Source organism: Pantherophis guttatus, chromosome 7, assembly GCF_059756535.1.
Source record: "Pantherophis guttatus breed Tessera chromosome 7, ASM5975653v1, whole genome shotgun sequence".
Classification (NCBI taxonomy): domain Eukaryota; kingdom Metazoa; phylum Chordata; class Lepidosauria; order Squamata; family Colubridae; genus Pantherophis; species Pantherophis guttatus.
Window position 1 is genome coordinate 673,246 of NC_142069.1, and position 23,960 is coordinate 697,205.

The 23,960-nt window shown below is 46.8% G+C and overlaps 1 protein-coding gene across 11 annotated transcripts in view; it reads right to left on the reverse strand.

Moving 5' to 3' along the window:
• The window catches only part of SHANK3 (SH3 and multiple ankyrin repeat domains 3), a 206,454-nt gene that overhangs the window by 58,049 nt on the left and 124,445 nt on the right, over positions 1 to 23,960 (reverse strand). For all 11 annotated transcript variants that reach the window (XM_087873529.1, XM_087873528.1, XM_087873527.1 and 8 more), the window contains one exon: positions 8,498 to 8,573. In XM_087873529.1, the coding sequence (XP_087729655.1) occupies positions 8,498 to 8,573 (76 nt within the window). The remainder of the gene's footprint in view (positions 1 to 8,497; positions 8,574 to 23,960) is intronic.

Sequence of the window (23,960 nt, forward strand, 5' to 3'; positions counted from 1 at the left end):
CTCACTCTTAAGCTTCGTCTCACACGCGTGTTCCGTGAAGGCAGCCCCGTGGAGGCTGAGGAGCAGGAAGGACGGGCACAGGGGATACCACAACGCTACACACAGCTTAAGAGGGGTTGGGCCAACAGACCCTGTAAGTAAGGCTCCTCTGCACGGACAGCACCATTGCCATGGAAACGGCACTCACAATTCGAGGTGCGAGACAAGGAAGCTGCACCCAGAGGAAGGGGCAAAAAATCAGCCGGAGTCAGACAAGCCCACTCCTCGGCCTTGCTCTCCTCCGCCCCCAACCTGGTGCTTCAGTTGTAGCCGACTCTTGGCGGTTCTAGGAGCAGCCAGGTTCTTATTCTAAGTCTAAGAATAGTTATTCTAACTATTGTTACTTTGAATGTACGCTAATTGGCATACATTCAAATGAAATTTTGTTGCCTAGAGCTCTCAAAGGGCTACCACCTCCAGTATGCACTACCTAAACACGACCAGATAAATAAATAAAAATAAATAAATAAATACAAAATTATATATATACCCACATAGGTGACACAGAGAAATAACAAAGTCTAGTTTGGAGGTATAAATGCACATGGCGAGAGAAACGAATCTTGCGAGTTTACCAGATGGGTGGCACAGGGAACAAAGCTGTTACAGAAATTGTTAGTCCTGCTAGAAATACTTTGAAACCTCCTCCCAGAGGGGAGCAACAGAATCAGACCGTGAAGTGGGTGTGTGGGGTCTCTAACAATGCTTTGAGCTCTAAGCACAGAGCACTGATAAGCAGCATCCTGAATAATGGGAAGTGAGCTTCCAATAACCTCCTTGGCTGTCCTCACCACTCTCTGTAGGAACTTTCTACCTGAGACGCTGCCGCCACCAAATCAAACAGGGATGCAGTTTGTTAAAACACTCTCAATCATGCCTCTGTAAAAAGTGGTCAGGACAGGAGAAAGATGTGCTCTCCTCATCCAATACAGGAAATGCAGACGCTGGTTTGCACGCTTCACTCAGAATGACATGTGGAGAGACCAATTCAGATTGTTAGTTATCTGCACTTCCAGATACTTAATTCTCTTGACCACCCCTACAGTTGCACCCTCGATTCTGAGTGGAGTATGACTTTGCCGTCTCTCTTTCTTCTCTCCGCATCTCCCGATCTTACGCTGCTTCTTACGCTGAGTTCTTTTCTGTCCTCTGGCTGGTTTCACACCCCTGAGAAGCATCTCTGGGTGGGGAGGGTTGAGCCGGTCCTTCTGTTGACCTTAAGCTTCCCATGGACGGCACCGTCATGAACCCTCAAAGAACCCGGGCTGCTGAATTTCCAGAGGTTCTGAGATCCTGCACCAAATGGGCCTATTTCATGAAGAAGGCAGGCAGGCTTTGCATCACCAGGCAAGCACGTGTCCGTACATGACTCCGATCATGACCTTTGACCGGGGTCCTCCTTGGAGAACTTGGAAAGATGGGCCAGGGCATCTTTGGAATATGCCTTTATCTGCTCAGAAACTGGCTTGTTACTGAAAAGCCACAATATCCAGAACGACTAGACACAGGAACAGTTTTTTCCCTCGTCCATCACTCTGCTGAACACCTGACAGTATCTGTCTGTCTGTGTGTATTTGCCCATGTAGTATGTCTGTAATAGTATTATTTATCCTTCTTCTTATCTTCTTTACTTCCCCTTTTATGGGCGTGACGATGGTTCTGTTCCTTTGCACGTATGCTTGGAGCTTCTGCACTGGGGACCAATTCCTTGTGTGTCTAATCACACTTGGCCAAATAAAGCACTCAGTGCAACACAATTCAATCCAATCTGATGTTGAAGGAACCGAAAAGAATGGATTTTCCTTTCTGGACACGTCTGGTGCTCCCCAGTTGCTGGAAAGCTGGACTGCATTGACCTCGAATTGGGGCTGGTGATTCAAGGATGTGCTTCTCTTAGTAGAAAGGGCTATGCACACCCAAGTCAGAGTCACAGAGTAACAGAGCTGGAAGGGACTTTGGAGGTCTTCTAGTCCAACCTCTGCTCAAGCTTTCTGGACAAATGGCTGCCCACTCTCTTCGTAAAAACTTCCAGGGTTGGAGCATTCACAACTTTGGTGACAATCGTTCCACTGGTTAATTATTCTAACTGTCAGGTAATTTCTCCTTAATCCCAGGTTGCTTCTCTCCTTGGTTAGTTTCCATCCATTGTTTCTTGTCTTGCCTTCTGGTGCTTTGGAAAATAAATTGACCCTCCCCCCTTCTTCTTTGTGGCAGCCCCTCAAATATTGGAAGACTGCTATCACGTCACCCCTAGTCCTTCTTTTCTCTAGACTGGCCATGCCCAGTTCCTGCAACCGTTCTTCATGTGTTTTAGCCTCCAGTCCTCTATCTTTGTTGCTCTTCTCTGCACACTTTCCAGAGTCTCCACATCTTTTTTATATTGTGGGCACCTAACAAGATCAGCAGGATGGGCTCTCTTAATGATCCCTTCCCCCGATTTCAGAGACAGATCGATGTATGCAGAGAAAAAGGCCTCCCTCTGGGCTGAAAACCTGCCAGCCATCATGGAGCCATCAGACGTTCCAAGGCCCAGAATCCAGCTAATATATTGGGCAGGACAGATGTGCCCCCCTTCTCTTGCAGGAAAGCTGCCTAGGGCTGAAAGTTCCCCTGAAGAGTTTAACCTGCCTTTTTTCAGATGAGCAGAGAATGCCCAACAAAAGAAAACAATTCTTTAAAACTGTTTTTAAAGAGGACCAGTGAAATAATCCATTTTATTCCTCATCGCTGTTCATCAAGCATTTAAGGCAATTAGAGGCTGTACAAAATGAAGGCAAGATGTAGCTTTGAGAAAGATGACCTGGAGGTGAGGAATGATCCCAGCCTCTGCTGAACGGGATTTAATTAACCATGATTTGGGGAACAAGCTGGAGCAGGCTGCTTCGGATTTGTGATCAACATGGTTCACATACATTAAAGCACATTAGGGCTGAATTTAAGGCGCCTGATGAGGCTGTCTCCCTCTCTGCAGCTGACTCCATAAGGGAGAGCTCAGGATGAGCAGAGACCCCCCCCACCACACATAGGGGTTTCTTGGCAGCATTCCCCCTCCCCCTTGCAACATGTTGCAGGCTCTGTGTCTGTGTGTCTGTCTCACTCTCTCACTCTCTCAGTGTCATTCCATCTCCCTGCTCTGCTCCTCTTTGTTCATAAAATCATAGAGTCCTAGGGCTGGAAGGGACCTTGGAGGTCTTCTAACACAAAGATAATCAAGCAACAAATCAGCAAACACCTAGAAGCAAACACAGTAATAACCAAAAGCCAACATAGGTTTGTCAAAAACAGATCATGCCAGATTAATGTTACAAAGTGACAAAATTAGTGGACCAGAGGAATACTGTCGATATAATTTACTTGGACTTCAGTAAGGCATTTGATGAAGTAGACCATAACCTACTACTAGATAAAGTAGAAAAATGTGGGTTAGACAGCATCACCACCAGATGGATTCGTAACTGCCTGACCAACCGCACTCAACGTGGAGTCCTCAATGGAATGGCATCTACACGGAGGGAAGTTATTCAGTGGGGTACCACAGGGATCTGTTTTAGGCCCAGTGCTCTTCAACATCTTCATCAATGACTTGGACGAGGGGATAGATGGGGAACTCATCAAACTTGCAGAGGACACCAAGCTCGCGGGAATAGCCAACACTCTAGAAGATAGGCTCAAGATACAGAAGGATCTTGACAGACTTGAACATTGGGCGCTATCTAACAAAATGAAATTCAACGGTGAAAAAAGCAAGGTTCTACATTTAGGCAAGAAAAACAAAATGCACAGGTACCGTATATGCGGTGCCTTGCTCTATAGTAGTAACTGTGAGAGGGATCTTGGAGTCCTAGTGGACAACCATTTAGATATGAGCCAGCAGTGTGCAGCAGCCACCAAAAAAGCCAATGCAATCCTGGGCTGCATCAACAGAGAGAGAGAATCAAGACCACGTTAAAAGTGTTAATGCCACTTTATAATGCCCTGGTAAGGCCACACTTGGGATACTCCATTCAGTTTTGGTCGCCACGATGTAAAAAAGATGTGGAGACTCTAGAAAGAGTGCAGAGAAGAGCAACAGAGAGGATTAGGGGACTGGAGGCTAAAATAAATGAAGAACGGTTGCAGGAACTGGGTAGGTCTAGTTTGATGAAAAGAAGGACCAGGGGAGACATGATAGCAGTCTTCCAATATTTGAGGGGCTCCTACAAAGATGAGGGGAGTCAAACTATTCTGCAAAGCACCTGAAGGCAGGACAAGAAGCAACTGATGGAAACTAATCAAGGATAGAAGCAATTTAGAACTAAGGAGAAATTTCCTGAGAATGGAAACAATTAACCAGTGGAACAACTTGCCGACAGAACTGTTTGTCTGAAGTGGTGTAGGGTTTCCTGCCTAAGCAGAGGGTTGGACTAGAAGACCTCCAAGGTCCCTTCCAACTCTGTTATTCTATTCTAACCCCCTCCCCCCACCCAAGGCAAGAGTCCTTAGACCACCCCAGAAGATTCTCCTAGATCCCCTCTTCATGCCAGGCCTCCCCCACCCCTCCTGGGCTCTGGGACTTTCCTGTCTTGCTCAGATGTCCTGCCTAGAGAGCCTGGTGAGGTCTCCAAGCTTTGCTTGGCAGCTGAGGCTCCCCACGTCCTCTGGCCGGAGACCAGGATTAAACAGATTTGAGCACTGATGATTTTCCTTAGTGGGTCATGAAACATTTCTAAGAAAACTGCCAAGCTCAGAGAGCACCAAAGACCCCACCGTCCTCCTCCGCCTCCTCCCTGTAACCCCCCCCCACTTCCAGCACTGATCATGTTCCCTAATTGGGTCATGGAACATCTGCAAGAGCACCGAGGGACCCTCAGTTCAAGCCTGAGCTACAAACATTTCCCTTTATTGGTACTGGAGCAACCGGATTTCGTGAATCTGAAACCTGAACCTGAGAAACCTGCCCAACACAGATGCATCCATGTTCTCTCCCTGTCTCTCTCACACGCATCAGTCTAAACCATAAAGCAACCGTCCAATTAATCCGTTTTCCCAAAGCCCCTGACGGATTCCCTGCTGGCCGGCTTGAGCAAATGCAACCCTTTCCTTCCCAAACCCTCCTCCTTCTGAGCTCATCCCCCACAAGGTAAATAAGCTGACTTTGTATAAATATACATATACATGTATAAATATACAAAAGGATGAAGGCTATTGCTTAACGCACTGTAAGCCGCCCTGAGTCTCCGGAGAAGGGCGGCATATAAATTAAATTAAAAAAAAAAAAAAAATGGCAGAAACACCTTGTTCATGCCATGCAGGTGAGGGGGGAGGTTCTTAGCCACCCGATAATTTCTGATTTGCTCGCTAAATCCAGACCTCATAGGGGGAGGGTCTTCCGTCTCCCTAAAACATCTCCTTTCTATTGTTCTGTTGAGGGAGGGAGGGAGGGAGGGAGGAGGAGGAGGGGCTGCCTTTGAACGCCTGAGCAGGAGAGAAGGCTGGTGCCTTCCTAAAGAGCCTTTTGTAATGAAGACTGAAAACATTTATGGAAGCCGGTTAGTTTAATGTGTTCTTTGCAATCATCTATGTCCAATTCTTTCCTTCCCTCCTTTTCAGCATTAGCAATAGCACTTAAGACGGGTACCCTATACCACTCCACAGCGTTTTTGTAACTCTCTCTGAGCAGTTCGCAGGACCAGCCTCTTTGCCCCCAACAATCTGGATCCTCATTTTACCAACCACGGAAGGACGGAAGGCTGAGTCAACCTTGAGCCAGTCAGGCTCAAACTCCTGGCTGTGGGCAGAGTCAGCCTGCAATACTGCACTTTAATCACTGTGTCACCAGGGCTCCATCTATTTTTCCTAATAATTTCCTTATATAAAAAGATTTGGCTTCTTGGGACTTTTAATTCTCATCTTAAGTTGCTCTGCAAGCAAGTTGGGTGGGGGTCTTCAGAGCTCCCTCTTGTGCTTCGTGGCTGGCACGAAGTTTATTGACTCATATATTTCTGAGTTGTGGAGAGGGGATGCAAAGCCCCCCCTCCTCTGTTATTCTCTTGAGCTGGGCTGGAAATCCTGCACTAAAAAGCCCTGCTGGACAGATGGGGGAAGGAGGCACAGGGTGGGGAAACTGCCAGCCAGGCTGGAAGGAAGAGTCAAGCGAGGGCCTAGCTTGGAGTCCTTGCGCAGCTGCAAGCGTCATAAGCTTTATCTCCCCCAAGGTACATGAAACCGTATCTGATCGTTCCCAGGGGGAGGCAAGCAGCCTGGGGAGATTCTTCTAACATAGGTGGCATCAGAACCAGGAACCCTCGCTGAGTTCAAAGCACTGGAGAATTTATTATTGCTATCTATTCATAAGAATCTGATTACTATTGAGGAATGGACATTAAAAGTTGTGCATTTGGCGGAAATGGCAAAAATTTCATCATACCTTAAAGACCATTCAAATGAGAGATATATATCAGAATGGAGAAAATGGATTGATTACATACAGAAGAAGTATCCGAATAAGAAGATTCACATAGCTTATGAATGAAATAATATTAAGTAGTTTATATTTGTTTTTTCTGAGTTATAAGGAGTTAAGGACCTAGGGAGAATAAGAAATGTAATAATTTGTTAGCTTATTTTAGTTTTTGGTTTGTGAATGCTATACCCTGTGCTCGTTCTGGGAAGTCTAGGGAGGGGGGTGGGGGGAGGGAGGAGAAGGGAAGGGAGGGTGGGCAGGGGAGGGGGGTTGAGGGGGGAAGGGTGAGGGGGTGAAAATGTTTGTATCTTTTATAAAACTTTTCAATAAAAAAAAAAAAAGAATCTGATTTCCCCCCCTAAATTTCTTTTTCTACTTTGATTTCACATCATACTTTTTGTCATTTATTTCTCACACCTGCAAAGCTCAATCTTCTAGCAGCTGAAGTCCACAAGTCTTAAAGTGGACACAAGTTTGGAGACCCCTGTTCTGTGGACTGAGACAGAGAAAATGCAGGAAGGGGGGGGGTGTATCTGGAGGTCTGGTCAAAAAAGGCAGGTGTTGAGGCTTTGTCCCTTTAAAAAAGGAAAGAGGGTTGCATAATGGCAGAGCATGGATTTCAGGATTGGGTCAGTTGCCTTCTTGACTTTTTCTGACCATGCCCTGTGGACATCCTTCAGAAGGTGCAAACTAGCTCACCAGCCTTAAGTCACACCCGTGCCACGCACAATGTTCCCTGCTAACAATGCCCGGTCTGCCCCACGTGAAGTGGGGGGAACTACTGGCAGGGAGCAAAGCATGCAAATGCGAGTAGATAAACAGCTACCACTTCAGTGGGGAGGAAACAGCGCTCTGCGATGTCATGCTGGCCACTGACCCTGCAATTCTCCTTGGGCTCAATGGCCTTGAAACGGAGTCGAGGGCCGCCCCACGATAGTCAGCAGCCACTAGCAGAGCATAAATCTTCCCTCCTCCCATGTGAAGGCCCCCTCGAGCATCCAAGCAACTCTAGGCCACGCACAATGTATCAAAACAAAACTAAGCAAAAACACGAGCTTGGAAAACAGCACCCAGCAACACAATGGGTTTTACAATCCACACCAATGCCAGGGAATGGTGTCCCCATGGCAGCACAGGGTCAGAAAATGCCCTGCAGAGAGCGCTGCTGCGTTTGAAGAGCCTTCCTGAAAGAGCAGGTTCAGGGCCCCGGGGGCTTCAAGGCAGCACAGAAAACCCCACAACCTGACATTGTCTTTAATGACGACCGACTGAAATGGATGCTGAAGGGCCCAGCCTCTCGTTCCGCTGTTCCCCAATCTTCCGTCGTAAAAGTGGGGAGCACCCCTTTATTTTATTTTACTTTATTTTGTTATTCATATTTCTATGCCGCCCACTCTCCGAGGACTCTGGGCGGCTTACACCAAAGACAGTATCCTAAATAGCATATTGCCCCCAACAATCTGGGTCCTCATTTTACCCACCTCGGAAGGACGGAAGGCTGAGTCAACCTTGAGCCGGGGAGATTTGATCCACTGATCTGCTGAACTAGCAGTCAGCTGAAGTAGCTGCAGTACTGCACCCTAACCACTGTGCTACCTCGGCTCTCCTTTGGTCCGCCTTTTCTCTCCCACAGAACCTTGTGAGAAGTTGAGGGCCTTCCTTGAAATCAGGGGCCCCCTGAGAGCATCCAGATGCTGCCCATGGCTTCTCCACCAAGACCGCCCCCCCCGGTGTCTCTGCCATCACGACCAAGGGCTCTCCGGGCTGCCTTCATTCTAAACCCAAAATTGTGGCTTTGCTTGGACAACCTTCAATCTTTTTAAGGGCATTTCGAACCACCCTTCCAAAGCTCCTTATGAAGAAGGCATAAACCCATGCTCATTCATTTATTCCCTCCCTCCTTCTCTCTCTCTCTCTCTCTCTCACACACACACACTCAATACCCTGCAAGGCTAGCAGTCATTTGGGCCAGGAGCCCACCAACACCCAAGGGGGATCCGAGGCAGCAGAGCTCACCTGTGTGAAGTGAAGTTGTCATAGGAGCCCACGGTGTAATGTCGGAAGAGCCTCTTGGTCCGGTCTTCTCTCGTCTCTGTGGGGAAAGAGCAGCCTTCTTCAGAACCCCCAGCCGGAGGGGAAGGCCACCCACCCCCATCCCACCACGCGCCCATCCCAGGTGCCCCACGGAGCTTCGAGCCCAGTTCCCCTTCGCTCGGCTGCAGAGGAAGAGGCACCAAGAGCCTCATCTTGATCCATGGCTTCTCCAAGATGGGGCCAGGGGACATGGAAACGAGTGTGGGGGAGCCTCCAACGGTACCCCTGATGCCCCTGTTCCACTGGGCACGCATCAAGACCAACCAATCTCCATGTCATCTCTGCCCGGGGGACAAACTCTGTACGGACGATACCCGGAACAGACTGGCCCACAGAGCAGCCCTCGCTTGCGTGTGGCCCTCGGGGTCAAGAGCTGTGGTGATGCTCGGACAGTGGGGAGGCTGCCCAGGAGCCAATGACATGGGGGGGGGCTCCCTGATGTGCGTGGGGCTGTGCTGCAGACCAAGCAGACGGTTCTGGTTCCAGGCTTAGAAACTGGGCACAGGTGCTGCTTCTCGAGGTTGAATTTGGGGCAGGCTGCACTGGGGCTCCCCAGAGGCCTGGAGGCTGGATCCAGAGGGATCCCCCCCAAGCACTGCTCTCCGCAAGCTTCCTTTGAGCAGCCCCCCTGCTTTGATTTCCCATTTCACAGCCGCCCTGCCTGCGAGGGAGATCCAGGAAGAGACAGGCTGGGCTTCCAATCCTCTTCCGTCTAGCAGGCCAGGGGCCTGGACTCTCCGGCCTGTCCAGGAGAGAAGGCTGAAGCCCTGATGCTCCCGGCCTGTCTTGGGGATTCTTTCAGAGAAGGGAGCTTCCCACTCAGGCCAACCTCTTCCAGGCAGGATGGTTTTGCAAGGAAACACGGGGCGGGGGGGGGGGCATGTCTCTCTTTCCCCTGAACTGGCCCAGGCAAGTTAACAATGAACAATGAACTCAAGGGCCACCATCAGTGAGCTGTTGGACAGCATTACTTGGTCTGTTGTGTGGATGTTTGGGTGGTTTAGGGGTGGGGAATTGTGGTGGGTGGGAGGGTGTTTGGGGATTGTTATGTGTGTTGGACCAGGTCTTGGGTGTTAAGTGAATTTCGCTGTATGGGTATACTGTGTATATACGTACAATGACAATAAGGTTGTTGTTATTATTACTATTACTATTACTATTATTATTATTATTATTATTATTATTATTATTATTATTATTAACACAGTATGCAACTTCTCGCCTCTTCTTCTCAATTGGGCTCACAACCCTCCGTCCTTGCCTAAACCTTACTGCCTGCAGCTGGGAACTGTGCATGCACCAAGACGCCTGCAGAGTTGTTGGATACATATGGGCGATAAATAGATACAAGATAGATAGATAGATAGATAGTAGATAGATGGAAGAGAGATTAGAGAGAGAGAGAAGATAGAGAGATTAAATAGATACAAGATAGATAGATAGATAGATAGATAGATAGATAGATAGTAGATAGATGGAAGAGAGATTAGAGAGAGAGAGAGGATAGAGAGATTAAATAGATACAAGATAGATAGATAGATAGATAGATAGAGAGATAGTAGATAGATGGAAGAGATTAGAGAGAGAGAGAGAGAAGATAGAGAGATTAAATAGATAGAAGATAGATAGATAGATAGATAGATAGAAGATAGATGGAAGAGAGATTAGAGAGAGAGAGAAGATAGAGAGATTAAATAGATACAAGATAGATAGATAGATAGATAGATAGATAGTAGATAGATGGAAGAGAGATTAGAGAGAGAGAGAGGATAGAGAGATTAAATAGATAGAAGATAGATAGATAGATAGATAGATAGATAGATAGATAGTAGATAGATGGAAGAGAGATTAGAGAGAGAGAGAGAAGATAGAGAGATTAAATAGATACAAGATAGATAGATAGATAGATAGATAGTAGATAGATGAAAGAGAGATTAGAGAGAGAGAGAGAAGATAGAGAGATTAAATAGAAGATAGATAGATAGATAGATAGATAGATAGATAGATAGTAGATAGATGGAAGAGAGATTAGAGAGAGAGAGAGAGAAGATAGAGAGATTAAATAGTAGATAGATAGATAGATAGATAGATGGATAGATAGATAGTAGATAGATGGAAGAGAGATTAGAGAGAGAGAGAGAGAGAAGATAGAGAGATTAAATAGATACAAGATAGATAGATAGATAGATAGATAGATAGTAGATAGATGGAAGAGAGATTAGAGAGAGAGAGAGAGAGAAGATAGAGAGATTAAATAGATACAAGATAGATAGATAGATAGATAGATAGATAGATAGTAGATAGATGAAAGAGAGATTAGAGAGAGAGAAGATAGAGAGATCAAATAGAAGATAGATAGATAGATAGATAGATAGATAGATAGATAGTAGATAGATGGAAGAGAGATTAGAGAGAGAGAGAGAGAAGATAGAGAGATTAAATAGATACAAGATAGATAGATAGATAGATAGATAGATAGTAGATAGATGGAAGAGATTAGAGAGAGAGAGAGAGAAGATAGAGAGATTAAATAGATAGAAGATAGATAGATAGATAGATAGATAGATAGATAGATAGAAGATAGATGGAAGAGAGATTAGAGAGAGAGAGAAGATAGAGAGATTAAATAGATACAAGATAGATAGATAGATAGATAGATAGATAGTAGATAGATAGAAGAGAGATTAGAGAGAGAGAGAGGATAGAGAGATTAAATAGATAGAAGATAGATAGATAGATAGATAGATAGATAGATAGTAGATAGATGGAAGAGAGATTAGAGAGAGAGAGAGAGAGAAGATAGAGAGATTAAATAGATACAAGATAGATAGATAGATAGATAGATAGATAGATAGATAGATAGTAGATAGATGAAAGAGAGATTAGAGAGAGAGAGAGAAGATAGAGAGATTAAATAGAAGATAGATAGATAGATAGATAGATAGATAGATAGATAGTAGATAGATGGAAGAGAGATTAGAGAGCGAGAGAGAGAGAAGAATCTCTCTATTAAATAGATACAAGATAGATAGATAGATAGATAGTAGATAGATGGAAGAGAGATTAGAGAGAGAGAGAAGATAGATTAAATAGATACAAGATAGATAGATAGATAGATAGATAGATAGATAGATAGATAGATAGATAGTAGATAGATGAAAGAGAGATTAGAGAGAGAGAGAGAAGATAGAGAGATTAAATAGAAGATAGATAGATAGATAGATAGATAGATAGTAGATAGATGGAAGAGAGATTAGAGAGAGAGAGAGAGAGAAGATAGAGAGATTAAATAGATACAAGATAGATAGATAGATAGATAGATAGATAGATAGATAGATAGATAGTAGATAGATGGAAGAGAGATTAGAGAGAGAGAGAGAAGATAGAGAGATTAAATAGTAGATAGATAGATAGATAGATAGATAGATAGATAGATAGATGGATAGATAGATAGTAGATAGATGGAAGAGAGATTAGAGAGAGAGAGAGGATAGAGAGATTAAATAGATACAAGATAGATAGATAGATAGATAGAGAGATAGTAGATAGATGGAAGAGATTAGAGAGAGAGAGAGAGAAGATAGAGAGATTAAATAGATAGAAGATAGATAGATAGATAGATAGATAGAAGATAGAGAGATTAAATAGATACAAGATAGATAGATAGATAGATAGATAGATAGATAGTAGATAGATGGAAGAGAGATTAGAGAGAGAGAGAGGATAGAGAGATTAAATAGATAGAAGATAGATAGATAGATAGATAGATAGATAGTAGATAGATGGAAGAGAGATTAGAGAGAGAGAGAGAGAGAAGATAGAGAGATTAAATAGATACAAGATAGATAGATAGATAGATAGATAGATAGATAGTAGATAGATGAAAGAGAGATTAGAGAGAGAGAGAGAAGATAGAGAGATTAAATAGAAGATAGATAGATAGATAGATAGATAGATAGATAGTAGATAGATGGAAGAGAGATTAGAGAGAGAGAGAGAGAAGAATCTCTCTATTAAATAGATACAAGATAGATAGATAGATAGTAGATAGATGAAAGAGAGATTAGAGAGAGAGAGAGAGAAGATAGAGAGATTAAATAGTAGATAGATAGATAGATAGATAGATGGATAGATAGATAGTAGATAGATGGAAGAGAGATTAGAGAGAGAGAGAAGATAGATTAAATAGATACAAGATAGATAGATAGATAGATAGATAGATAGATAGTAGATAGATGAAAGAGAGATTAGAGAGAGAGAGAGAAGATAGAGAGATTAAATAGAAGATAGATAGATAGATAGATAGATAGTAGATAGATGGAAGAGAGATTAGAGAGAGAGAGAGAGAAGATAGAGAGATTAAATAGATACAAGATAGATAGATAGATAGATAGATAGATAGATAGATAGTAGATAGATGGAAGAGAGATTAGAGAGAGAGAGAGAGAGAAGATAGAGAGATTAAATAGATACAAGATAGATAGATAGATAGATAGATAGATAGATAGATAGATAGTAGATAGATGGAAGAGAGATTAGAGAGAGAGAAAGAAGATAGAGAGATTAAATAGTAGATAGATAGATAGATAGATAGATAGATAGAAGATAGAGAGATTAAATAGATACAAGATAGATAGATAGATAGATAGATAGATAGTAGATAGATGGAAGAGAGATTAGAGAGAGAGAGAGGATAGAGAGATTAAATAGATAGAAGATAGATAGATAGATAGATAGATAGATAGATAGTAGATAGATGGAAGAGAGATTAGAGAGAGAGAGAGAGAGAAGATAGAGAGATTAAATAGATACAAGATAGATAGATAGATAGATAGATAGATAGTAGATAGATGAAAGAGAGATTAGAGAGAGAGAGAGAAGATAGAGAGATTAAATAGAAGATAGATAGATAGATAGATAGATAGATAGATAGATAGATAGTAGATAGATGGAAGAGAGATTAGAGAGAGAGAGAGAGAAGAATCTCTCTATTAAATAGATACAAGATAGATAGATAGATAGATAGTAGATAGATGAAAGAGAGATTAGAGAGAGAGAGAGAGAGAAGATAGAGAGATTAAATAGTAGATAGATAGATAGATAGATGGATAGATAGATAGTAGATAGATGGAAGAGAGATTAGAGAGAGAGAGAAGATAGATTAAATAGATACAAGATAGATAGATAGATAGATAGATAGATAGTAGATAGATGAAAGAGAGATTAGAGAGAGAGAGAGAAGATAGAGAGATTAAATAGAAGATAGATAGATAGATAGATAGATAGTAGATAGATGGAAGAGAGATTAGAGAGAGAGAGAGAGAGAAGATAGAGAGATTAAATAGATACAAGATAGATAGATAGATAGATAGATAGATAGATAGTAGATAGATGGAAGAGAGATTAGAGAGAGAGAGAGAGAGAAGATAGAGAGATTAAATAGATACAAGATAGATAGATAGATAGATAGATAGATAGATAGATAGTAGATAGATGGAAGAGAGATTAGAGAGAGAGAGAGAAGATAGAGAGATTAAATAGTAGATAGATAGATAGATAGATAGATGGATAGATAGATAGTAGATAGATGGAAGAGAGATTAGAGAGAGAGAGAAGATAGATTAAATAGATACAAGATAGATAGATAGATAGATAGATAGTAGATAGATGGAAGAGAGATTAGAGAGAGAGAGAGAGAAGATAGATTAAATAGATAGAAGATAGATATAGATTGATGATGATGATGATAGACAGATGAATGGATGGATGTCTATGGGGACCCTGTCTTGATGGCCAGATGTGGCTGCTGCAATCGTTCCCCAGACCCAACCTTCCCCAGAAGCAACCAGCCAAGCGTGGAGCTGCAGTGCCTCCTCATGGCCAGCAGAGGGGGCGCTTTCCCCACGCCAAAGCAACAGCCGAGCCCAGGCAAACACTGTGCTGGACCATCGCAGCAGAGGCAGCCAGGCAGATGTGGGGCTGCAGGATTGCGAGAGGCAACCAGCCTGTCCTGCTTGGAAGCACTGAGTCAGGCCACCCCTCCGTCCCCCCCCCCCCGCAATCTTCCCCCCACGGGGACCAGCTCTTCCTCCTCCAGGTCCCTCCGCAGGGTTTGCACATCAACCTCCCGCTGCAAAGACTCCACCACGCCAGGCAGCCGGCAGGTCATCCAAGAGGAACCTTCTGGCTGTGAGACGATTCCCTTCTTTACCAGGCACCCTGATAAAAATGGACCAGCTGGGCAGAGATCCTGCCCCCTTTTTGGACACGCCGATGGATCCCTCAGTCCCATCCTTGGACACCGCCCACTGGCTCTGGGTCCCCTTAGCCTCTCCTGCAAGGAAGCCCTCTGGCCCTGAAACTCCACAGGCATTGCATCAATGGGGGGGGGGGATTCTGAGAAGGTGAAGGGTCTCCTGCAGGGGTTTGGACTATACGACCTCCAAGGTCCCTTCCAACTTTCTTCTTCTATGTCCTTAGCTGGGAAACTGCAAGAAGGAAGGCCTCCGGATCATGACACCAGCAAGGCCACTGCAATACTGGTACAGCTGTTCAGCACGAGGTCGTGAATAGCACTAGCACTTAAGACTTCTATGCTGCTTCACAGTGCTTTCCAGCCCTCTCGAGCCGTTTCCAGAGTCAGCGTAATTTCCTCCAACAATCTGGGTCCTCATTTTGCCGACTTCGGAAGGATTGAAGGCTGAGTCAACTTTGAGCCGGTCAGGATCGAACTCCTGGCAGTGGGCAGAGTCAGCCTGCAATGCTGTGTGCTAACCACTGTGCTTGAATGATGAGTCCTGCCAGGCTGCTGCAGACTGGCTAGCTGGCTCCCTGTCTAAACCACCAGCAGGATGGAGGGCCAAGGCTGGAGGTCAAAGAGCCTGCAGGAGGACTGTCCATGAGGAGGAGGCCATCTCCTTGGTCCTATCTGGGTGGGGAGCCTGAGGCGGTTCCTTCCGTTTCCCAATACAGACGTTGCATGGCGTGGATGGCAGCAGTTGCTGGCAGGGATGATGAAATACCAGCTGGGTTAACAAATCTTATAGAGGCGGAGAAAGGCCCCCGTTCTCCTCATTGTGGAGTCCTTGATGCTCTCCGAGCTCGGCTGGTTGCTGGCAGATTATCTGACGAGCAAACGTCAGTCGAGCAAGCGAGGGAGGGAGGGAGGGAGGGAGGGAGGGAGGGAGGGAGGGAGGGAGGGTGGCGCTTGCTCCCTTCTTGCCTTGGCAGATAATGAAGCCTCTGCAAGCAAACAGCCGAGCTCGGAGAGAGCGCCAAAGGCTCCGCTGTTCAACCCCGAGCGACAGGGCTGCGCGTCTATTGTGCTCGCCTTACAAAACGCTCAACCCACACGAATCCGCCTGCAGCGCACGGATCTGTAAGCTTCGAGGAGCCTTTCGGGCTGAAAGGAAGGACGGACCATCACCACTTGCACACGCGGAGAGGAATCAAAGGAGGAACACAAAGAGGCTGCCTCAAAGGGAAACCGGCCCCATGTCCACATGGCCTCACGCAATGAACCGGCTGCTTAAAAACACCCACCTGTGTGGCTGAGGGCTGCCCTAGGTGACCCAGGGGGGAAGGGTCTCGGCCAGCTGCCGGCAGAATAGGGGAAAGGGGAGAAATTTGGGAGGCAGGGAGGGGGAGTGGCAGGTCCAGCAGACCAAGGGATGGGGAAGAGCCTTCTCTGCTTGGCGCACTCAGCACCGCTGACAGTGAATGTGCGCAGAACCGGGCCAGACCAGCCTGGGCTGAGACCTTGTGTGAGGCAAGGGTGGACATGGGTCCCGCCCCCATTGCTGATGCTTCGTGGAAAAAAGAGAAACGGAAGTCTGAAGTATCACGAGAACGGTTCCCACTTTTCTACCTGTCTACTCCCCAGAGAGTCTCACGGCAGGTTGCAGGAAAGGAAAGGAAAGAATGGGGACACCAGAACAGAAAGCCACCGTTTCCCTCCTGTGAAAGCCTGGTAGAACCTTCTAGAACTTGGCTGTACTGGAGCCAGTTTGGTCTGGTGCAGGCATGTCCAACCCACAGCCCCCCCACAGTCCTGGACAGGTAGCAATGCACAAGATGGTAAACAGAAAATATCAGAATGACAAACATGGAAGGGACCTTGGAGGTCTTCTAGTCCAACCCTCTGCTGAAGCAGGAGATCCTAGAGCATTTCTGACAAGTGGCTGTCCAATCTCTTTTTAAAGACCTCCAGTGACGGAGCATCCATAACTTCTGGAAGGAAGCCGTCCCACTGATTGATTGTCCTCACTATCAGGAAATCCCTCCTGAATTCCAGGTTGTCTCTCTCTTTGATTAGTTTCCATCCATTGTTTCTTCTCCTGCCTTCAGGGGCTTTGGAGAAGAGCCCAACCCCCTCTTCCATGCGAGAACCCCTCAATTACTGGAAGACTGCTATCGTTTTCACATTATTATGAGATTGATGTACATTAACTATCTCGTATAGGTGGGCCAAGACGATTCCGCTTCGCTCAACATGGCCGAGGAGGCCAACGGATGGACCCCCAGGCTCTAGTGGTTAAGGCTCCAGGCTAGAAACCAGGAGCCGGAGAGTTGTAGTCCTGCCTTAGGCATCAAAGCCAGCTGGGTGACTTCGGGCCAGTCGCCCTCTTTCAGCCCAGTCCACCTCACAAGGTTGTTGTGGTGAGGAAAATAGGAGGAGGAAGGAGCATTAGATATGTTCGCTGCTTTTTGTTTATAAGAAATACTAAATGCAGGATACCAGTTCATAAAATTATCTTTGGTGCTACTGAGCCACAGCTGGCGATGTCAGCGCTCACACTTCAAAACTGTAGTGGATACGAACAGTACATAATCTAATATTTCTTTAATTTGAGTTGATCTGATTATGTGCCTTTAAATTATTGTTGACTCTTAGTGACCTCCTAGCTAGGTTTTCTCCATAACCACTCCTCATCATCCTTGTAGCTGAGTCCATCCATCCATCTTGCTGCTGGTCTTCCCTTTCCTTCCACCCTTCCCAACATCTGACCTGCCAGAGAGCTGATGGTCTTTGCTGAATGTGTTTGGACATCTGAGCCTCATCATTGGGCGCCTGTTGTGGCCCCGCCCTCTGAGCCTGTCCCATCGGAGGAAGAAAGCTCCGAGCATGAGGAAGAGGAGTCAGCCAGGCCTCCCTCTCCAGGCCCCTCCCCTCTGGCATTGTCTCAAGTGCCGGCCGAGGGAGAGGAGACAGCTGGTTCGGATCAGAGTGATGAAGAAACATCATTCCTGGACGCACACCTCCGAAGGCATGATAAACGTTTGCAGCAGCTTAGGAGGCGTGCTAGGGATTAGAACTGAGTCACTGGACCACACCCCAGAGACTATATAATAGAGGGTGGTGGTCAAGGATCCTTGTGACGAACAAAGCAAACCTTGGATAGTCACTAAAGCCTCGTCCGGAACTGCTGAGAGAAAGATTTAAAGTGTCGGACATTTGGACTCTTGAGTATTTATCTTTCTGTTTTACTGTGAAAATAAAGTCACTTGGCAGACGGTGTGTCTATCGCTGCCAAGTGGGAGATAAGACCTGGATGCGTTCCAAAGTGTTTCCTTAACCCTCGGCTGGCTGTGTTTGTGTGTGTGTGGGGACGGGGACAGATCAGCGCCTTGAGTGAGAACTCTGGGTTGGTCCAGTGTTCAATGATCCACTCCTTGATTTTCTTGGCTGTCCACGGTCTACTCGGGAGTCTTCTCCAACAACCACGTTCAGAAGCATCAATGCTTTTCCTCTCCTGCTTCTTCAGAACCCCAATTTTGCTTCCGTAGAGTGTCACAGGGAATATCATGGCTTGCACAAGGTATGGGCGTATCACGGCCTCTGGAGATCTTTCCCCAAGGTCTTCTGGTCTCCTCTAACAAGCGCTGGTCTGCAGCTTCTTTCTTGACAGCTTGTCCCTTGACTGTTGATGGTTGATCCTGAAAGGCTGCCCACCACTCTGATGTCTTCATTGCCTTCAATCTAAGGCGTCAGTAGTTTGGTCTTCTGAGCACATTTAATTGGAATTAATTTTGTGAAATATGATTACTGCCCACATCTGTAATAATTACCCTTCTGTCATCCTGAAGAATACAATTTACCGGGAACTGTGATGACTCCCACCACAAGCCTTGGGGAGCTGCTGAGAGAGACTCTTGCCTTCCGTTCAATAAAGTCTTCAGGCCAAGCATGTTGCCGTGGGGGCACCAAGCCCATGGAAACCCCTGGTGCTCTCTCCCGGGCCATCCAAGCTGAAGAACATGGCCAAGCCATGGTCTTTCCAGAAGGTCTCCCAGCCATGCTGACACTGTCCTGATTCCCAATCAATCAGTCAGTCAGTCAGTCAGAATAGAGCTGGAAGGCACCTTGGAGGTCTTCTAGTCCAGCCCCCTGAATCATGCCAAGCTTTGCTTAGCTCCTTGGTGCTCCGCATTCTGCCTCAACCTCAAATGTCTTGGTGAGCTCTGGCTCAGCGCATCTCTGCACGCAGCTCCACCAGAGAGGGTCCGGCCAGCCCCCAACCCAGCAGGGTCTCTGAGCTCCCTCAGGCACCTTCCCTTCCCAGCAAAGGGAGCCTCAGGCCAATGGCAGCTGTCCTGGCCAAGCCACACTGGGGCTCCAAATGCCTAGAGCTTTTTACGGTCGGTTTATGGCAGGGCTTTTTATGCTGGATTTATGGCCATTTTTACTGTTGCATATTGTGCTGTATTCGGCGCAGTTTTTAATTATCTTTCTAATGTTTGTAATTGATTTGTGGACTGCCCATGGAATGGCAGTTAAGGACGATTAAGAAGAACAGCAAGCAAGGCAGCCTCGCATCCAGAGATTGCCCAGTAATGAAGTCAGCGGGAAGGAAGTCTGAAAGGAGGCCGAGTTGGGGGGCTGGGACTTTGCCAGGCGAGCTGGACCCCCCCCCCCCAGGACAGAGGCACGTGGCTCTTAGCTCCAACATTTAGGAAGCAACAGAAGGGGACCTCAGCTGCCTCCTCACACAGACGTCCAAATTCCTTTCCCAGCACTCAAATACAGACAAGCCTTGTGGGAGTTTCCAAGGGATCCATCCCATCCCCCTGGGGGAGGCTTTTCTAAGGATCTCTTATGAAGACCACAGATCAGAGGTTCTCCACAATAGGTCCTTGGAGCCAGGAGAAGCCCCTCTGACCAGCAGTTCCTTCGATGGGGCCTTCCATCCCCACATGCTGGACCAAGAGATGTAGACAAGTCCACTCAAGCGTGAGAAGATCCCTGTTGCTCAGTTGTTCCACCAGGTCCTGCTGGTGGAAGAAGCTAGAAGCTGAAGCATCAACCTCTCTTGAAGTTGTTGCACCCGAAGGGTGTAGGGTTGGGGGGCAGGGGAAGGAATTAATATTTGGGGTGCAACAAACCTTCACCTCTTGCTCTCCCTTCCTTCCCAGATGCTTCTCTCCAAGCTCCTTGTTTGAAAGCCCTCTGGTAGAGCTCATTCCAGGCCAGAGAAGAGGACATTATTTTGTGATGGGACCAGGATTGATGGCCTGTCCACAGCTAGGAGGCTCATTCTTCTCCTGGCTTCTAAATATAGCCGCTGTGAGATGGCACTTAATGGAGCTGTCAAGCAGGAAGCAGGCATCGGGGCTGATGGATGTGAGAAGGGAAGAGGAGGAGGAGGAGGACAGAAGAAGGCTGAAGAGTCCCTCTGGAGAGAAAGAGATGGGCGAGGGGAGGTGGAGGGAGCAAAAGGGAGGAAGGTGCGGCCCCAGCAAACAAACCAGGGATGGTACCAGCTCCAGGCCAAGATAAATTCCAACTACAGAGTTGAAGAATGGAGATAGTCAACAAAAGGAAAAAGGGGCCATCTGGAAGCATCCATTAACACCCAGCTTCCTATCTTCTTTCCCAGGAAGACAGGGCGCCCCCTCCCCAACAGGTGGCTGACCCTGGTTAAAGGCCTCATTTTTCAAGAACCGCCTTTTCATCACAAATGGTGCAGGCAGCCCACCAAGAGCTGCACTTTCTCGGTCATCTGACATTGTAAACCCGAAAGAACCAGATTCCTCTTGGGCTCAGAATTCACACGTTCACCAAGGCCGCTCTTCAGCTTCCTTTCTTCCGCCTTACAATGTCCCTAAAAGACAGCCAACAACCTCTGCAGATCTTTGAAGAGTGGCCCTGCATCCATCCGTCAGTCTTCTCTCTCTCCCTCCCTCCCTCCCTCCCTACTTACCTCCCTCCCTACCTTCTATATATCTACCTACCTACCTCTCCTCTGTCTGTCTGTCTGTCTGATTATCTGTCTACCTTCTATATATCTCCCTCCCTCCCTCCCTCTCCCTCTCATACATACACACACACACCTACCAACCAACCAACCAACTATATTTAGGAGCTGCCCACCACCCCATAGACTGACCAATGAATAGCCCAACTGCTGAATTTGGTAGCAAGCAACATTTCCAGGGGGAGACTGTGCTGCCATCCTCCCGTTGTGATCCCAAAAGCTCAGAATGGGTGGACCAAAATGCTGTTGGCTACAGGTTGCCATCTGGAGGTTCAGGGATGAGGAGCCTAAGGAGAAGCTGAGCCTCCCCAAAACCTCCCTCTCCTAAGAAGGAGCAAGTGCCCCTCCCTCAGCAAAAGGGCCGCCTGCAGCCCAAGCCGTGTCAGGGTGGATCCCAAAAGCTCAGTGCTGAGGTGGATCTCTCTGCTTGGGGGGGGGGGGGATGAAGGATTTCAAAGGCATTTTCAGACCCTCCCTCCCTCCCTCCCTCTTTTTCCGACTTGGCTGCAATGTGGCTGATGTACCGTTTTCATTAATAGAAACAAAACACCAACGAAGTGCAGCCAAGGGGCCACAGCTTAAAAGGGAGCGAGGAAGCAAGCAGGATTCCTCATTTGCTACGCCAGGCAAAACCACCTCCTTGCTCCTCTTTACACTGAGCCACCAAATAAATAAAACATTTTTTCCTCAGTTGTCAGGAATCCTGTTTTGCAAAGGGAGTGAAAAATCTGGGGTGGACTTGAATCAGAGGCTATAAAAAATCAGTTTATTTTTAAATGCACCTGTTCGTTGCTAATCCAGCCTGGATAAACCATGAGTGGTGAGTAAGTGAGTAAATAACCGGGGCCTGATCCTGGGGCCAAATGCAGCAGCCAGCCTGGTGACCGCTGATCCCCCCAAAGGCTTGGGTGAAGAAGGGGGCCTTGGGGAGAAGACCCCCACTCAACGGGGCAGGAAGAGGGCTGGTTTTGCCTGCAGGAGGCAAGTCACATTGCAGCAACTTTTCTCCCACCAAAGACTGACAGCTGGGCAGATGTGCCTGCCTAGACAGGGGCCTCAACAGAATGACGGAATAGCAGAGTTGTAGCAGAGACTTTAGAGCCCCTTGCTCAAACAGGAGACCCTTTACCATTTCAGACAAACGGTTGTCCGCTCTCTTCTTGAAAACCTTCAGTGAAAACCTCCAACTTCTAGTGGCAAGCTGTTCCCCTGATTGATTGACTGATTAATTAATAGAGTAACAGAATTGCAAGGGACGCCTTCTCTTCCAGCCCCTTGCTCAAGGCAGGAGATCCTATACCATTACAGACAATCTCTTCCTGAAACCTTCCAGTGATGGGGCACCCACAACTTCTGGAGGCAAGTTGTTCCGCTGATGAATTGTTCTAACTCTCAGGAAATTCCTCCTCAATTCTAGGTTGCTTCTCTCCTTGATGAGTTTCCATCCGTTGCTTCTTGTCCTTAGTGCTTAGAGAATAGGTGGACTCCAGTCCTTCAGAGCCTGGCCGTGAGAAGAACCTGCCCTGACCATTGAGTCCTGCAGGGATGAGAACAAGCGGAGGCCCTCTTGCCTCCAGAAATTGGGGAGGTTTGTAACAAGAGACTGGGCAGCCGTTGGTCTGGTGTAGAGTCTCCTACTTGAGAATGGGGTTGGATTACTAGAAGGCCTCCAAGGACCCTTCCAACTCTCTTACTCTAAGCTCTTACAACAACAGTGGATGGACGACGTGTTGAGAGTGTACCTGCAGGACAACGTTTGGCAAAGCCATCGGCATACAGGGCCTGCTCAAGTTTAAATCACCAATTAGCCCCCCACCCCCGGCATCTTGCAGAGGCTCATTGCATTCAGCCTCCGTTCCCCCCCCCCCCCAGAACAGGCCTGGCAGCAATGACCTTCTCCTCACAATGGGCAAAACATATTAAAAGCGCTTAATGGAGGCAATTAGGAAGACAAATATTTCCTCAAAACCACCGAGGCTCTTTCCAAAACGGCCCCCCTGAAGAAACCGGCTCCTGGATGGAGGGGAACCCAGAGGATTTCCCAGGTCAAACCAGGTTTGGGGGCAGGGAGGGAAAAGCTCCCTGGGCTGGAAGGGGGAGGACCTCACTTGCTTGCTCTCCCAGATGCCTGCAATGGCACGGGGTGTGTGGGGGATGCCTGGAGGTGACTTTCTGGGCAGGGGTCACAGCCTCTGCTGGGCTGGGTCTCTGCTCAGATTTCCATGGCCTGGAGCAAAACAGCCCCTTCCTTCCTTCTTCCTTCTTTCCCCAAGGTTGCACCCCACGGAAATGAGGGGCTGCTTATTGCATTTCTTTCCCTGGAAGGGAAACAGCTCTGGGGTCCAGAACAATCTTACATTGCAAAAGTCCATTTTTGGGATAGAATTTAATTCTATTCTAATAGAAAACACCCTTGACTCATTGTGTGGGTTGACAGCACATCCTAAATCTGAGGTTTCTTACATTTAGAATTGCTCAGTTCAACCTCATAAGCAATTAAGAGTCCTGATGCCATAATGGTAGTTTACCAATCTACAGTATATGCTGCTTTAGTAGAGAGTACTTTGGCTAAAATGTTGAAAAATGACTTTTAGGCTTTGTTTTGAATGAGCCACGTGACCCAAGCCTGAACTTTATAAGCACCCAAAGGCCCGTTCAAGGGTTCTGCGCCTCCGTGATATTTCTGATCCCCTGGAGAGTTTGAAGGAAGCCTCTTCCTTCCAGGGAGGCTTTTTCCCAACGGCACAAAAGGCTTTGACCGCACTCCAGATTGTTATTTCATTTCCCAGTCTAGCCCAGGATCTCCCACAGATCCTCTTAAGCAAGTTGGATCCTGTTTAGCTCTTCAAGATAATCCAGGATTGGCTGGAAGTCGCCCTTGGCTGCGACAATGGGGGAGAGCAAGCCAGCAGGAGGAGGGGGAGGGGGAGGCAGCTGACGCAAACGATCTGAAAGGGTTGAGAGGGTCCACCTCTTCTCCCAAAACCCCCAAAGGCAGGACAAGAAGCAACGGGTGGAAACTCACCAAGGAGAGAAGCAACCTGGAACTAAGGAGGAATTTCCTGACAGTGAGAACAATTAACCAGTGGAACTCCTTGCCTCCAGAAGCTGTGGGTGCTCCAACACTGGAG